The sequence below is a fragment of the Leucopleurus acutus genome (assembly GCF_964270905.1).
Source record: "Leucopleurus acutus genome assembly, chromosome: 16".
Taxonomy (NCBI): Eukaryota; Metazoa; Chordata; class Mammalia; order Artiodactyla; family Delphinidae; genus Leucopleurus; species Leucopleurus acutus.
The window spans coordinates 83,936,993-83,955,207 of NC_139158.1; the positions used below are offsets into that span (position 1 = coordinate 83,936,993).

Below are 18,215 nucleotides of genomic sequence, written 5' to 3' on the forward strand. Positions count from 1 at the left end.
TTTTCTTTTTTTAAGTATTTATTTATTTTTGGCTGCGTCGGGTCTTAGTGGTGGCAGGCAGGCGTCTCTCCAGTTGTGGCATGCGGGCTCAGTAGCCCCCGCGCGGCATGTGGGATCTTAGTTCCCAGACCAGGGACTGAACCAGCGTCCCTTGCATTGGAAGGCAGATTCTTAACCACTGGACCACCAGGGAAGTCCCAAAATCTGCATATTTTAAATTCTGTTGTTCCCACAACCTCCTTCGCCTCTGTATATCATTTATGCAGAATTGTATATCTACCTCAAGTCTCATCTTCCACTCCATTCCCTACTCCTTCCCCAGGTGGAATTTTCTGGATGTGTGACATTATTTATACGCTTTCCCAGACAAGGGTTAAGGGGCATCTCCCACTTTCTGTAGGATCTGGGTCTTCCTTCCTAAAGTGGTTTTGACTTGCAAAACAGACTCCCTTTGTGGGTGATGGAGTAGAAATCTTCAAGGAAAGACGTAAAGATTTCTTAAATGCCTCAAAGCGTTGACTTTCTCAACGGTCCTAATATGTCAATCGCTGTTCTTAAAAAAAAAAAAAAAATCGAGAAATCAACTTTCTTAATGAGTTTGGTAGGGTTAACATTTATTTCTGGGGCGGTATTCTTTCTTCTTTAGCCTCTCTTTTTCCTTAATGTTGCGTTGGGAGTCCTACCCGTATTTCCAGGAAAGCCTTGGGTTGTGTAACTGAGCTTTTATATTTCCGGTGTGTTTTAAGCAGACTGATTAAATGTAGGGGGAGATAAAGGGTGTGACCCTGAGTCTAGGAGAGTTTCTGAAGTTAAAAAAAAAAAAAAAAAAGTCCTGAATTCAAGTTTCCCATCATAAAAGGTAGAATTTCTAAAGCTGGTGGGAGGACAAAAGAGTGACTTCATAGGATTCTGAAAGACTTGGGTCTATCTCTTCCTGCTATTACTCTTTTCCCCTTTGTTACGTGCACTTCCGAGTCAAGCCTCTTCATCTCAGGGCAGAGTCAACCCTTGGTATTTTATTTCCTACTTCGGCTGAAAGAACTCATGACTGTCCCCCTTTATTTTCTGCCAGCATCCGTAGAAACCACATAGAGGCTTTTGCTCAAAACACACTCATTGAGTCGCATTGCTACGGAACTGCAGTCGCAGGAGCACTCTTTCTTTTGAGCTGGAAATCTTGAGAAGAGCTGAAGGCGAGTTGAAAGTCCTTCAGTTATGGGCAGAGTCCACCCAGTAGAGTTTCTTTCATTATTAAGAAAAACCCCAGTTAGAAAATCAGGCTGAAAGGATACATTCTTGAGTAAATTTTGGTCTGAAAAGTTTTCAAAGAGTCTTTTGAGCTGCCTTTATTCTCTTCCCTTTCTCTCAGTCCCCTTTGCTCCTCAACAGTATTTAAGAAATGCTGTCGAATTCTGTGCGCGCACAGGATTTCACATTATTGAACTATTTTACCCTGACTCCTTCGCTAATGTTGTTTAGGAGAAATATCTCAGCGGGAGAAAGTTTTCAGCTTTCCAAACACTTGCCTTTCCTCAGAAAAGGTAGAACTAGAGTGGCAGGTGCTCTGAAGAAAGAAAAGAAATGCCCAAGGACCATGTGAGAGGCGTACGTAAACACGTTACAAAACCAGAAAAGTGTTCTCTCATCCTGTGTCCTGGTTTTCTTGTCTAATTAAGTTTTACTGCAGCTTAGGGTTGAGGAAAGAGCTAGATTCTCCCCGAACATTTATCTTTTCACAGAGACTGAACTTAGGATGTTTGCTTTCCTAAGGTGAGTGCGTAACCAAAATGGAGGAGGCCAACGCCAGTATTTTCTTTCTCGTCTTTGTTTCTAGTTGGAAATTGGTCCATTTTCCCCCCTTATCAGGATTAGTGAAGGAGAAGAGGGAAGCTCTTTCTTCCCAGCTATTACCATTGAAATGGCTCAGTTCCTTCTTTTTAAGGACGCAAATCTTGAGGACAAATGCGCTCTCAAATACCTCAATCATATTTCGAGAAATGGACCATCTTTACAGACTCATTTCGTAATGAGAAGCATTGAAAACCATAATTCAAAGGGTAGATACTCTTGATTTCGATCTGGGCCTTATAGATCCCCAATGGTATTTTCAGTAATTGTATTTTTTCCCTTTCACCTCATCCCCAGAGTGGCTCTCTAAATTTTAGGTACATGCTTATGGTCTGGGAACAAACTTTTAACTTCAGGATTGATTTTAAACGTGGCTTTCCACTCCACATCTTTCAGGGAAAAAAAAAAAATTCTCTGAGAGGGAAATCTTAAACTGATTGCCTTTCATCAAAGAAGAGAATAAGCACCACTGAGAGTAGTTTCTGAAACAAAACATATGATTGCTTAGAAAACTGCATTAGGAGAAAGAAATCCTCTGGCATGTAGTGAGATTTCGATAAATGTGTTTTTCTGTCCCTCTGGTGGGTCCTTCAACTATGTTCTCTCTGAAGAACCCAGTTGGGGTTTCATACTATTCCTCTCCAGAAAGTGGGCATAGAGGGAACCCACCTCAACAAAGTAAAGGTCACACATGACAAACCCACAGCTAACATCATACTCAATGGCGAAAAGCTGAAAGCATTTCCTCTAAGATCGGGAACAAGACGAGGATGTCCACTCTCGCCACTTTTATTCAACATAGTTTTGGAAGTCCTAGCCACAGCAATCAGAGGTGAAAAAAATAAAAGGAATCCAAATTGGAAAAGAAGTAAAACTGTCACTGTTTGCAGATGACATGATACTATACATAGAGAATCCTGAAGATGCCACCAGAAAACTACTAGATTCGGTAAAGTTGCAGGATACAAAAGAAATTCACAGAAACCTGCTGCATTTCTAGACGCTAACAACAGAAGATCAGAAAGGTAACAATCCCATTTACCATCTCATCAGAAAGAATACAATACCTAGGAATAAACCTACCTAAGGAAGCAAAAAGACCTGTACTCCGAACACTATAAGACACTGAAGAAAGAAATTGAAGACAACACAAACAGATGGAAAGATAACACCGTGTTCTTGGATCGGAAGAAGCAATATTGTTAAAATGACTGTACTACCCAAGGCAATCTGCAGATCAGTCCAATCCTTGGATGGTTTTTTGAGGTGACATTTTCATGATTCCTCAGGCTGGTCATTTCCTCTCAAGCCAGATTAGGTGTCCTTGTGGTATGACTCATAACCCATCTCCTTTGTGGCATTTACCACAATACAAATCCTTATATAATTATGTCCTAATTTTCTTCTCTTCACCTACGTGTGTACTACCTCAGCGAGGCAGAATTGAGCTTCTTGAATCATTAACAGTAACCCCATATTTAATTCCAGGGTGAAGGAGCCTCTTCTGTGCTTTCTCCTGGCCTCATTTACTTTCTTTCTGACCGGAATCTCTTCTTTTGAATGTTCTGTCCGTACCTAAGCTTTTAAGGGACTGAAATATTTTAACTGGATTTTTTTTCCGTTAACATAGTTTAGGAAAAATTCCTCTGAGGCAGACGTTATCAAAGCAGCTGTCTTTCATTGAAAAAAATAGAAAGGTAAAGAGAACTTCTCTGACAGGTACTTCCTGAGATAAAAGGTTTACCTAATCCTGTTGAAAAGGTAGAATAGTTCAATATTATGGGAGGATGGTGATGCAATTCTCTGAAATTAAGTAGCTGTGAATTGTTGTTTTTTTTTTTCACCCTTTCAACTTTTGTTAGTTGAGTGAACTGGGAGAGGTGGGCCTGGGGAGGTTTACTTCATGTCACTTGTGCCCTGCTGTCTTTGTCACACATCGCCTCCAGACGTTTTCCTGAGAGAAACAAAATGGCAGCCTGAACTCCAGGGTTCCGTCACCCACCAGTTCCCTCTCCGCCTCTGACTAGAGCTAATGGCTCCGTACCATTATTTTTCCTGTCAGATTTAATGGGGAGATATTCTTTTCCTAAAGCCATTAGTTAAGTAATATTGCTTACAGAATTGCTGAAACAGGGGTAACACCTCCTTCTCAGGGTGTAAATCTTAAGAAATGATGAGGCGCTTGCCTAAACACATCAATTATATTCCAAAGCCTGAACTTTTTTTCTGCTACAATTTTCATTTAGAGTCAAGAAAGTTTGAAAGTAATGATCCCTTAAAGTAGGTTCTCTTGATTCAATTTTGGCACTAAATAATTCAAATAATATTAGCTGGGTTTTTCTTTTTTCTTCCTTTCTTTTCTTTGTTCGTCATTTCGTTTTCTCTCTTCCCCACAATTTGTCCTCTCTTTATTTGAAGGCATTCTCTTATTGTCTGAGGATGATTCAAGTTTCAACTTATTGAAAGATTTTAAGCATACTTTCCCACTAAATATATTTTTTTAGAGAAAATGGTAAGTGAAGTGTTCTCAAACTGATTGCCTTTCATCAGAGAAAGAGAAGAGAAATTTAAATCGTAGAGAAAAGTGGTTTCTGGAAAAAAAGAGATTGGAAAATGATTACTCGGAAGAGGCAGAATTTCACACAAAAAAATGAGGCTAGAACAGAAATACTTCAGATTTGGTTAGAGATGGGAAAATATATTTTTCTTTTCCTTTTGAGTCTTCTCAACCTTTTCTCATCCTGAGAAACTGAACTCTTGGTATGAGGGTGTGAGGGTCCATCTCCCTCTGTCAGATGTGTGTTCTGATTGAAATGACTTCCCTTGTACACTCTGGGGCTTTTCTTCATGACGTTCAGCCTGAATTTCAGAGCCAGTGTCATTATTTGCCTCTGATTTTTCTTTCAAACGAATAAAGCAATCCCATACTTGTTGCAACAGAAAAGCAACATTGACATATGCAAGGAAAGCTCGACAATCCCCAGCCTCGTGGCCCCCCGAGGTTGCCAGAGTTGGGCTGATGTGGCCATCACATACATGATGGACACTTTATTTTGTGGTTTACACAGATAGATCATACCACACATAGTCATCGACTGCTCTTTTCTTCTTAATATATCTTGTATATAACTCTAGGCATATATTACAGATTGATAGATCATTTTAATAATGGCACAAAATCCCACAGTATAGCTGTACCATCTTTATTTATTCAACTCTTCCTGTACTGATGGATGTTCCTGTTGGTTCTGTTGGTTTTCCTACCACAGCTGTTGCTGCAGTAAATATTCTTGCTCCATTTTGCAAAGAGCAGTTGCTGGATCAATGCGTGTTTTATAATTATAAATTTCATTTTATAAGATACTGCTAAATTACTTTTCAAAAACAGGGTTACTCTCCCATAAATACCTTTTTAACAGTATTTTTGAAAAGAAACTCTGCTTCTGCAAAGGAGCAGAGCCTGCGCGGAGACTAAAGCCTTCCCTTCATCGTGGGCGCCCTTGAACCTCTTCATGGACAAAGGGTCTCACGCTGGCCTCTCTTGGCAGCACTCAGGCCACGCATACGTTGGTTAGCACGGCGCTGTTGTTTGAAAATTAACTCCTTATCAGTGTTTAAAGGGAATCATGGAACTCAGATTTCCGGTTTCTCTTGGAAAATGGATAGTTCTGGCAAACCGGATGCTTGGTCCTCGGTGGTCTTGGAGGGTGGGAGCTGAGGGGCAGCCTTGCCCTTGGAGGCTGGGCCTGTCCTCCCTCTCCATCCACAGCCCTCACCCCAGGCAGAAGCCCTTGTTTCTGTTATTGGCCTGGCCCTGTAGCTTTTGAGTTTGTGATTCTTGGTTTCAACCAGGGTTTCCCAGCCGTGGCCCTGTTGACCTTCGCAGCTGGGTCCATCCAGGGTGGCCCGTGGGTCCATCCTGTGTACCGCATGTCCAGGAAAGTCCCCGGACATCACCTCCGGCTGAAAACCACTGGCTCAAACAGACCCACAAATCCCATTTTCTTCGGTAGATGTTGAGATGTTGAGCGTGTTCCTGAGCCACTTTCATTATTTCTCTCTATCCTGTAGGCCTCTGTCTCGGTTTCTGAAGGAATGTTGTTGAATTCTGTACACAACCAAGCTTTAAAGTCACGGAAGTATTTCAAACCAGCCCCATTCGCCGCATTGCGAGAAAATATCTGAGCGGAGAAAGTGATCAAAACACTTTCCTTTCATCTCCGGAACAGAAGTGTAGACACGGCCGTGATTCCAGGTGGTTTCCCAAGTAAAAGCTTTACCTAATTACACACACGTAAAAGGTACAATTTCTAAATACTGGATGAAGAGGCTTGAATAAGTCCCTGGAAGAAAGGGAGACATTGCCTTTGTTCCCTTGGGTTTTCTTTTTGTGATTTAGGGCCTCGGGCAAGCACCCTTCTCCCCTTCTGTTCTCACAAGAGTTCTCCTCAGAATGTTCCCAAGCATCAGGAAGAATCAGCAAGGCTGGGGAGGGGGTCTCTCCAGGGCTTTTCTCCCCCTTTGCCTTCGCTCTCCTTCTCTGACAGGAGCAAATGACTTTCCAACATCTTTTCTCATTAGAATTAATAGAGAAGTATTAATTCTTTCCCTAAAGCTATTAGTTAAGTCACAGAGCTCCGGAATTGCTGAAACAGGGTAATTTCTCCTTCCTTCCAACGTGTAAATCTCGAGGCAAGATGAGAAGCTTTTGTGAGTGTATCAATTAGGTCCCCAGGAAGGGACCCTCATAGACAATTTTCATTTAGCCATAGGAAACTTTTAAAATAACGATACATAGACTAGATGGGCTGCTGTGTTCTGTCTTGGCATTTAACGTTTTCAAATGGCATTTCTTCGATCATCTCTTTTCCTGATGTGATTTCATCATCCTAGTTTCACTCTGTATTTTAAAGTCACTCTCTTGTTGTCTGGACAGGATACAACTTTTAACTTAAAGCAAGATTTTTTTTTTTTTGCGGTACGCGGGCCTCTCGCTGTTGTGGCCCCTCCCGTTGCGGAGCACAGGCTCCGGACGCGCAGGCTCAGCGGCCATGGCTCACAGGCCCAGCCGCTCCGCGGCATGTGGGATCTTCCCGGACCGGGGCACGAACCCGTGCCCCCCGCAATGGCAGGCGGACTCTCAACTGCTGCGCCACCAGGGAAGCCCCTTAAAGCAATATTTTAAACACCGCTTTGCACTAAACATAGTCTATTAGGTGAAGAATTTCTGTGCGGGGACAGTTCTTGTCTTCATTGCCTTTCATCAAAGGAATAGAAAAGAGATGAGAACCACAAAGGAAAGTGGTTTCTGAAATAAAAGATTCATTTGTGATTACTTAGAGGCGAACCTTCCGAAGACTGCATTAGGGTAGCACAGAAATACCCGATGCTGTACTCGATCAATATATTTTCCTGGCTGTCTCTCAAGTCGCTCTCTGCCTGTGGGACTCAAGTGGGTGGCCGCTCCCCACGTCCTACAGTCCACCCACTTCTGATTGTTTTCTGATTGGAATGAATGTCCCCAGCCCCTGCCTGAGAAGAATAAAGCTTCTTCCCTCCATCATTTTCAGCCGTATTCTTTTCTTCTTCAGAGGCCTTATAAACAAAAATTGTAATACGATTGCAGAAACAAATGAATTTCCTTGCAGAAAATTTTAGTCTGATATCTGGTGTGACATAGAGCCTTAAAAAATATTGGTTGAATAATTACTCAAATGAATAATTCAGACTCGGTAGAGAGAAAACCAGCCCCATACAGGTGGCATGTGGGAACGGTTTCACAGTATGCATGGTTTTACTCATTTCCATGGATACAGGTGGGGTCAGGGCCCCGTTGTACCATCTCATTGCACCCTCTGCTTTTTCCTTCCTAGCATTTGCTACATATGCTTGGTGATTTTTTTTTCCGATTGGACTTTTATTTTTTTCATATTCTTTTCCATTATGGTTTATTACAGGATATTGAATATAGTTCCCCATGTGATACAGTAGGACCTTGTTGTTTATCCATCCTATATATAATAGTTTGCATCTGCTAACCCCAAACTCCCAGTCCATCCCTCCTCCAACCCTCCCTTCCCTTTGGCAACCACAAGTCTGTCCTCTATGTCTGTGAGTCTGTTTCTGTTTTGTAGACAAGTTCATTTGTCATATTTTAGATTCCACATATAAGTGATATATGATGTTTGTCTTTGTCTGACTTACTTCACTTACTATGATAGTCTCTAGGTCCATCCATATTGCTGCAAAAGGCATTATTTCATTCTTTTTTATGGCTGAGTAGTATTCCGTTGTGCATGTGTACCACATCTTCTTTATCCATTCGTCTGTTGATGGACATTTAGGTTGTTTCCATGCCTTGGCCATTGTGAATAGTGCTACTATGAACATAGGGGTGCACGTATCTTTCTGAATTAGAGTTTTGTCTGGATATATGTCCAGGAGTGGGATTGCTGGGTCACGTGGTAGCTCTATTTTTAGTTTTCTGAGGAACCTCCATATTGTTCTCCATAGTGGCTGCACCAATTTACATTCCACTGGCAGTGTAGGAGGGTTCCCTTTTCTCCACACCCTCTCCAGCATTTGTTATTTGTAAGTGATTTTTTTTTTTTTGGTGTAATTATTTGCTGGCTGAATTTCTCCCCCCATTAGACTGTCACTTCCATGAGGGTATCTGCCTCCGTCACTGAATACGTTGCCTGTGTTCAGCACAGTTCCTGGCACAGCGTTGACTGTGGTCAGTGCTCAATAAATATTTAGGCTCCATCATATGGGCTCATAAATGGGCTCAAAAAATATGGACTCAAAGGGGCTCAACTAGTATTTGGAATATGAGCAAATAACTGCCCACAAAGTGATTCCTCTTAGAGTTCTGCCCCGCCTTCCTTAAGTAATTGCACATTGTAATTGCTAGCACATTTTGCATCCTTCGATGACAGGGGTGCTTGTAAACAATTTCATCTCAGATAAATTAGTAGTCTGGGAGATTACCCCTGGGATCGTGTTGATGCTTATAGCTTACTTAATGAGGCCAACGTGATAGACTCATTTTTACCCCTTCCTTATAATTCAGCGTCTTTGGACTCCAAATTCATGGAGGTTTGGGGTATATTGGGGCAACTGATGAAAAGGCATCAGATTACTTACATTTTCAGATAATGATATTTGAGTAATATGTCTGTTAGCATTTTAACAAGGCCTCGCAATGAGACAGCCTGCAGGAGGCTTGACATTAAAGATGTCACCAGTTAAGCTGTAAGTTTCATCGTGTTGTTTCTTCACTCCGTTTTCCTTCTAATTATTTTACAGTTTCCTGCCGCCTTTCCAAGATGGCTAAATTTAAATTTGCTACAATACGAAGCAGTCTCTTCCTCTCTCCGCGTGGTTGGGCAATGATTTCTGAGGGAAATTATTAAAAACGCAGCCTTTAATCGGGGTGGTGGGGGGGCAGAACAGCACACAGAGCTGTGATGAGAGATGGGTCCTATAGTAAGATTCTGGTAATTGCGTAAGAGCGGTCGAATTCGCAAAGATTGCGATAGGACGGTGGAATCCATAATTTCTGAAGATGTACAAAGTGATTCCCAGAGTGATGCCGAAACGTAAAGAGGATGCCGTTCTGTGCTTTAACCCTTGAGTGGAGCCCTACCGACCTTTTGAAAAGGACCATTCATCTAATAGCAAGGATGCTTTCCTTCTTCAAGAGTCACAATTCGCTTAACACACTTCTGTGACATTATTTGGGCATTTTTCACAATGATTAAAGGTAACGCACTTTTCTCTGTAGACTGTTAGGTCACAGGCAAATTAAATCAATGTATTTTCTTCCCTTGCTTCCTCGGATGAGTCAGAAGTTATTGGTCAAAGGCGTGCATGACCTTTTCGTTAAGCTTAAAAACCCAAATGACCTGCTGAGAAGATGCTTGGCCAATCTGATTATTTTCTCTGTACTAATTGGTTTTACGTCTTCTTTGAATTGAATGAATTGCCCGGTGGTTTTGTCACTGTGGGAGCACAGCTTAATCCACTTAGAGCGAGGCGCTTGGGCTTGGTAAACTCTGGAGCTCTAGAAACGTTTTTCATCATTGTGGTCTTTGGGTGATTTTTCATAGGTGAGAATGCAGATGGATCTCAAATCCATCCGTTTTCTCCATTTCTATTTCCACTGCCCTAGCCAAGTCATCTCACCTGGCCCCCTAGACTACTTTGGGAACCTTGTAACTGGTTTTCCCATCCTATTCCCCTCTCTCCTTCTTCAGTCTCCATGTAGTAGCCAACTGCCTCTTTAGAAGATATAGACCTCTTGCTGGAAACACTGGTTTCTTCACAATGAATGAAGAATAAAATCTAAACCCCCTCCCAGGGCTGCCTGCACCCTGCAAGATCTGAGCCCTTGGTGGCTCCCTCACCACCATCTTTCCACCACCGCCATCCACTGATTCCTTAATCCTCCCAGCTCCATCCCACCGCAGGGCCCCTGCCTCTGTTCCTCCTTTGTCTGGAATGGCCTTTGAGGGCCATTCTTATCCTGAAGGTCTCATTTCAGGTGTCACCTTCTCAGAGATGCCTTCCTCAACTAGGCAAGCCGGTTACTGTCTGTAATCTGCCCTTCAGGGACTGTTACTCTCTATAATATTCCCTGTTTATCATCACTTTTGTTATTACTCTACCCTCTCCTGTTTATTGCATCTTTGTCATAGCCTCCTGTGTATCGTTCCTCTCTGGGGTCCCCCCCCCCCCGTTTATTTCCTTCGTGACCCCCGTCACAACCTCAATTATCTTACTTGTCTCTGTTCCTCTTCCCCGTCTGAACAGAGGCTCCTGAGGGCCAGGGCACCTTCGTCTTGTCCTCCAATTCCTCAGGGTTGAACATGGTACCTGGTTCCTTGAAGGAGCCCAGGACATGTCTGTTGAGCGGATGAATGAAATACCAAAGACCCCGGTGCTGCATCTTTAGGTGATCTCAGTAACGTGGTGCACAAGTGAAGATTGTTTGTATTAAAGGAAAAATCATTGCTTCCTTTCCCAAATTGTCGCAACGTTGATGGATTTTTAAAGTTGATCTGCTCAAGATTAGTGTGCTCGATCATCTTAGTGACCTACCCCTGGGGGTATAAGAAGTAGGTCTGTTCTTTTGGGTTCAAGGTGGAGGACAGAGCACATACACTTCCTACACATCCCTCCCAGACATTAGTGAAGGAATGTGTTTGGAATGCCCAGGTCCAAGGGGACAAGATGACCGGAGAAGAAATGGCGCCATGGTTGTAGGGGCTGGAATGCAGAGGCTAAGTGGTCACTGATTAGCAGACCCAAGTGAACTTAATCCTTGTTTAACAGTGGTCAAGCCCTAGACATTCAGAAATCCATGGTACCAGGTGGGGCTGAAAACAGGAGCGTTGGTTGAAAGAATCAGCAGCATTCAAACCACCCCCCCCCAGATCTGCACCCCACCCCTGCTTCTCAGAGCCTGGTCACGTCCCTCGCTCTCGCTTTCGCCCCCAGATAAGACTCTGGGCTTACTCTCTGGAGACTCTACAAAATGCTGGGGAGCAAGGGGGCTGTACTGAAAACAGGGGGTTTAAGCAAAGGCTGGCACTGCACATCGAGGCCCCGCTCTCAATCCCAACTCCGACTGCAGGATGCTGGGACCTGCCTTACACTTTCCAGGCAGGAGATCAGAGAACTCCTTGGGCAGAAGCCGACCGGCCTGTGTGGAAGACCTAACGGGGATTACTTCAGGTCTCCCCACATCAACAGGGCAACCAGATAACCCTGCAGGGAGGTCCACGATTGACATTTTATGTTTGTAAAGTGTTTCTAACCAGTTTTTCAGTGCCTATTTCCTAAACATGAGCAGGTAGTTAAGATTGCCGGGTATCTCAGGGAAGCCTTTAGTGGGAAAGAGAGAGATAGAAACATGCAGAAACAAAGGAACTTGGAAGAAAGAGAGACAATATAGGAAGAGGCGAACTTCAGCAATAACAATGACAACAGATCATTGTTAATCTTGCCTGAGACAGAAGGGAAGATGTTGGAGCCATGAAATAGTAACAGGATGCTATAAAGAAGGAATAATAATAATAATAATAATGGAATTAAAAACATGATAGCAGACACGGACACCTCTGAGTTGAAATAGAAAGTTGAAAGAATTCTCCCAAGTGAAAAAGACAAAGAATTAGAAAATAGGAGAGAAAAGATAAGAAAAATAGAGGATTAGATCAAGATGTCCAATAACCTACAAAGAGCAGTTCTAGAAAAAAGAGAAAAGACAAAACATAAGGAAAAAAATATATCAAAGAAATAACATATTTTGCTAAAATGGAAAGACGTGGTTCAGGTTGAAAGGGCCCACTGAGTGTCCAGACAATGAATGGAAATAGACCCAGGACCACGGTAACACTGGCATAAAAAGAGTTTAGGAGTTTCCAGAGAGAGAGAAACCAGAAAGTTTCCTCCAAAGGATCGGGAACCATGAATCATGTTGGCTCCAGACTTCTCAACAACTAGAGCTCAGTGGAGCTGAGCTCTGCTGAAGGAAGATGAATTTTAATTCAGACAGCTATACCCAGACAAGTAGCCAATTAAAGTCTAAACAATTTTATTTCACCCTTTCTCATGAAGCTGCTGGAAGTTTTGCGTTAAGAAAGAATGCAAACAGAGTAAACCCAGGAAAAAGAAGCGTGGGTGTCCAGGAACCAAGGAGGTGAAGAAAATTGCCGGGATGAGGGTGGCACGCGGGCTCAGCCCCCATCGGGCCAAGGGAGCAGTGGTCCACTGGGAGCAGGTCAGAAAGTTTTGAGAGACAGATTTCCAAGGAAATGAAATGGAACCTAATAAATGAAATAAAAGACCACAGGGAAGGAGGTGGGAGGATGATTTTAGGAATAAGTCCATACAAAAAAGTAAGCAAAAGAAAAAGACAAAATAATGATTAACTCCAGGGAGAACAGTGCTGGCAAGAAAGGCAATGTAATCACAGCACGCTACCTGGCTTGGTGGTGAAGAGCGTGTTCCTCAGCTTAGCGATGTAAACACTGGATGTCCTAAACAAAATTATGACATCATAGTTGTATGACTGTAGAGAGGGGAGGGGGTGTGCCCAGGTGTGCAGGTGATAAGGATTGTGGATGGGGGAGCTCGTCCTAAACCCTCCTCTCCCCTCATGACGTCATAGGCTATCCTCCAAACGGGAAACAGGGAATCCAGAAGGGGTGCTACACGCTTGTTCTTAAGAGAGAAGGAGATAAATACAAAAGGAATCCAAAGTGGGAAAAGACGAGTGGGTGGGCAGGTGTGGCTGTTTCTCTTAATACACAGAAATACTTGACTTTTAAAAACTCTGGGCATGTGTAGCGTTAATCAAGCTAAAAGCAGATGTAAAAGTGGGTTGAATGCTTTTCTCTGGTGACACAGCTCTTCTAGCATGTTTTTCTGATCTCCTCTCATGATGGGATCTACTTGCTGAAACTCTGTGGTCCTTCAGACTTGTATCCCAGGCCAATATGACAAAATGGAGGAGAGAGTACCAATGAAGGACGGGGGGAAGGGCAGCTCTTCCCCTGAAAGGGAGATGCTGTTTTGGGGATGTTGTCAAGGGCATATCTTTGTCACCCCTCTCCCCCCACACATCACAAACACCACCACAGAACCACAGCAACACAAAAACCAACCTCCCTCCTGCTGTCAGCGCCCTGATGGAGACTAAGGCATCCTACATGATAGGGAAATTTCTACTCTCGACCCTCAGTTGAATGGCCAGAGAATTCATACCGATCCAGAATTAACCCATGTGGCCAGGAACATGACTTTGATGAAAAAAAGATTCACATGAAATATCTTCTAAAATATCTGTAATCAAGGGAGTTTTCTGCCTTGGGAATTGGTTTTGCCATTTCTTTCCTTATCAGAAGTGGAGACGTTTTGCTTGACCACGTGAACCGTTTCACGGCAAATCCATTTCCCAGATACACCGCGTGAGAGGAGGCTGTGAGTTCAGAGCTGGTCGTGAAGACACAGATCAACTCCTAGGAAATGACTGTTGGCTGATTTTATAACTTCAGGTGTATGTCCATGTGCCTCCCCCCTTTTTAGGTCTAAATCTGTCAGGGGAGCCACCTTGTGCTGCCTCAGAATCCTCTCTTTGTGTTGGGGACGGAGAGAAGGAGGAGAGGAAGGAGGGCAACAGACACAGCTCGGGAAGCTCCTGTCCTCACCCAAGTTCAAGAGCTGTCAGGGAAACAGACAGATCAACCTCGAAGGTGGGAACTGTGGTTCTGAGCGGTCTCTGCCTATCTCTTTTCTAGATTTATGCCTCTTTTTTCTTGTTAGTGTCCAGTGTGGCAAAACTCGCTTGGGCCACCTAGAGGTTTCCTGGCACAGAAACCCCGTGAGGCAAACAGACGCCTCCAGACATTGCGCTCAGTCAGACGGCGACTTGGGCTGTGAACTTGGGATGATCTCACAGTTGATTAAAAACTCCCAAGTCCCTTATTATTTCGTACCTGAATAGAGATGCCTGTCACCCTGCGGAGGTCACTGCAATGCGGCATCAATGCCAGGCAGACTGGGGGGCTTTGGGCTGAGAAACATGAAAGTGCTATAGTCCAGACCGCACCTTGAAAAACCGCTAATCTGGAAAAACTCAAATGCACGGTACTATAAAGTAGCACACCCGCTGCAGGAGCAGTGATGATTTAAAATCGGATGCTCAGAACCGGTTGGATAATTGAGTGGCTGGGTTTTCACAAGGCCAGATACAAATACAGAGCTGTCTCAGTAGCTTATTGTGTGTCAACACGGAACTTTACTGGAGTTAATGCATCAATTAGTTATTAATGAAAACTGATGAGAACACTGTATCGAAGTTCAGGCTCTGTAAAGAATCATTAAGACCTCCAGACCTTGTTCCCATTGAGGACCACGTTTCTGACCACAAGTTTTTTTGTACCAATTAACCTTTTGTCCCTCCATTTATTTTCCTTTGCACACTGCTGCAGGAGATTTCTCCATCTGCCGGTGAGCATGGGGGTCGTCGTCCTCAGAATACAGCTGTGAGGTCAGGATTATCTCTGCCATCTGACTCCTTGGTGGCAGTGGCTGATGACAGACTTCCAGCCCGTGGCAAAGGTCTGCGCGTGGGATTGCCTGAGACTCACCTGCCGCCCCCCCAGGAGCAAGTCTCAACAGACCCCACACCACGCATTTCCTCAGATGCTCAAGAACCTTCTTCCTTTGAGTCCAAAGGAACCTCTGTCTGCCATGACCTTGCTACCTCTGTGGCTGCCTTTTGTCCTTCTCTGGGGAAAAGAGCAGATCACGCAACCCTGGGAATTCACAGTGTGGAACCACAAGACCACAGCCAGGGTGCAAGGGAGACCCTGACACAAAGCTCCCCCGACGGAAAAGCGATAGCAGAGGGTGTGTCCCCATCACTCTTGCCAGGGAAACCTTCATCTGGGCAGAGACTTTCAGGTTCAGTTCCACTGGGGTCCACTGGAAAAACTCATCTTGAAATACCAGCTTCAGGACCAGGTTCAGCTAGTTCACACCAAGAGGAAGGGAAACACAAGACATTTTTCCCTTCCGGGGGGAAATACGGGTGTGGGGAAGTGCGGGTGCCCTGCCCTCCTGTAGGAAATGACAGTGGGAAATGTCAAGGATCTGGATTCATCGCTCTAAAGGATGGTGTGGTTCCGTCTAGCCCAGGGCAGCCCACGGAGATCCCTGCAGCCCCTTCGAAAACCCTCAGGAAGAGGAGTTTGGAAGGAATGAGAAAGCAAACTCGCGTGGAGTTCAGCGACACCAGCAGCGATGATGAAGATCGGTTGGTGATAGAGATCTGAAACTTCCAGAGAAAGATGCGTCCACGGTCAAAGACAGATGATGCTTCACAGTAAATGCCGTCAAGCGGGCAGGAGAAGTGAACTCTATTCATGAAGCCCCTACAGAGAGGAAAGCCATTTGGGGGTCTTTCTAAGATCTCCCCAACCAACTCTGAAACCCAAACGCAGCTTCACCCTTCCCAAGAGGCCCTGCTCACAAGGCACCAGGCTGGGCAAAGCTGGCAGTGAAGCAAGGTCTAAGAAGTCTTGACTTACACAGTGACTGTGGCTTGACTCCCAGCTGTATCCACTGCATTGGTCCTTCACTGCCTCATCTGGGAAAATGGCATTGACCCAGAGAGCCACGATCGACTTGTTTCCGAACAAATGTGAACCCCCCCAGAGTCAAGGTGACAGGTTTCCTCTGTTAGTGAGCTGGGGGTTGGCTTCAAAGGGAGTGAGCATACTTGGGAAAACTGGGGTAGCTTGCAAAAGAGATGGGGTGTGAACTGGGCATCGAGATACTTGTGTTTATTCTGGAGACAATATCCAGATTCATTCAAAAACTGAAGTTTGGTCCCAATAATTTGCCTCCTTAATGGAAGTTGTAAATATACTTCAAAACGCCCATGATCTGGTGAAATACTAAGTATCTTTCAGTGTTGCACAAATGGTCAGTGCTTATGTATGATTCAGTGACACAAGCATGTACAGCTCTTGTGCCCAGTGCCTTTTCTGTGGAGACCTCTGACACCCTTGGTTCTTCCAGCTCTTGCAAAAGGAACGTTGTGTTAAAAGTTAATAGAACAGTCCCTGTAATGAGTCATTTTTGAGGGGGAAAATTCACTTATTTTCCTCTGATTCTTTCTGTCATATTGTGCTCCGAGCAATTTCGATTAGAGGGTTACACTTTAGTAATCTCTGCAGCTTAAACTGATGCCTGCTCATCGTGATGGGAGCCTTTTAGATTTCCTCCAGAAGCTTCAAGGATACAAAACTAATTGGAGTTTTGACGCTGTTTTACATCTCAGTAATTTTATTTTGGGGGCTTGGTGTTACTTTGCTGTCAAATTAAATCAGCCTCTGTATTGTGCAAGTCAGAACAGCACAGAGAAAATTCGCCAGTGTTCCAAGCCCGTGCGCCCCTGTGCAGAAGAAAATAGGTGATCTGCGTCAGACGACGCAGTGAGCAAAGCCTCCGATTAACTGCACTCTTCTCCTCCTCCTTAAACGGGAGAGGAAAAACTTCAAGACATTTACACTGCTGCATTCCAATAAAATTTTATACTTGCTTTTGGTATGGTTTTGTACAATTTGAAATTTATAGCCGAGCTCTTTTGGCTTCACTTTGATGTAAGGATGTTCATATGACATCTTGTAATTCAGAGGCGGGGCAGCAATGCAGAACGTCTCACGTGCACGAAGATGCTTTAATACGTCCTTGTCTGTGACGAGGGATGGTCCGATTTCACGTATCTTCAAGTGAATTTTCCAATTTTAGGGTAACTCTAGAAACGTCAGGGCGGGACTAGCTGCCCCGGGTGACTTAGCATATGTGTGTGGTCATTTCAGATGCACTCATACGTAGCCCAGTGATTTCGAGCCCAGCCAAGGAAAACATGAGAAGGGAGGTGAAAGTATGCCAAGCATTCGCTGCGTGGACTTTCTAAACCAAGCAGAAGTGACGTCATTATCTACCCATTGGATCGTCCGTGCCACTGTAACGAGAGAGAGGTCTAGGAAAATGGTCTGAATCCTGGAGGGAGAGAAAGGGACCTTGTCCTGAGCTGGCTGGGGCATCCTGGCGAAGACTCACGCCCTCTCAGCGCCTGTTTCTCCGACTGGGAAGAAGAGAGTAAGACAAGATGTGCCGAATGTGACCTCAGGCCCCGACCCTTGTGCGAGTGGCTCGGAGGTGGTCCCCGTGGGAAAGGGTCCTGCGCTCAAGGAGTTTGGGAGGGGGCTGTGGGGAACTAAAGCCCATTATTTTTTTGAAGAATGTGAGCTCAGGGAAGCTCCTTCTAATGTTTTTTTTTCTCCAGAGCTCTAGATTTGGGGGTGCAGTCAACCCATTTCTAAACGGTGGCTCATAATGCAAAAATTAGAAGCAAAAACAGAACACTACTGTGTGAGTGGAAGACAACATGTCTGTGGGCTGGATTGGTTTACTTTGTGTTGGGAGGTACTGGTCATCCAGATGCTTCTCTCCTGGACGGCTGCGGAGCTGTTGGCTGGACCACTGGACTGAGGTCAGTGAGTCACTGCTCCCAGTAGCGCCGACCTCAGGATAGTCAGGTTAGGCGGAAGCTTGATCTTTCTATGAGCCACGGATGCTGGCTGCCACATCCCAACCTCCGTCAAACATGACGCAACATTGATTCCATCTCCAACTCCCCGTGTCTCTCATACAAGAGTGAGCAGGTTACCAAAATTTCCTGTCTCAGCTGGTCATTTAGCTAGTTGGTGGCAATGTTTTACAAGTGTACCTTACTTTATATCAACATGAATTTGTGAAAAGCTATATTTCAGTGGGTTTAAAAAAAT

General features: G+C 44.3%; 1 protein-coding gene across 1 annotated transcript in view; it reads left to right on the forward strand.

Moving 5' to 3' along the window:
* The window catches only part of ZNF831 (zinc finger protein 831), a gene marked incomplete at its 3' end in the record, with an annotated part of 109,434 nt that extends 93,742 nt beyond the window's left edge, over positions 1–15,692 (forward strand). The window contains exons 5-6 of the mRNA XM_082856685.1: positions 13,942–14,108; positions 14,847–15,692. Of these exons, the coding sequence (XP_082712811.1) occupies positions 13,942–14,108; positions 14,847–15,692 (1,013 nt within the window). The remainder of the gene's footprint in view (positions 1–13,941; positions 14,109–14,846) is intronic.
* Between the last annotated feature and the right edge of the window lie 2,523 nt (positions 15,693–18,215).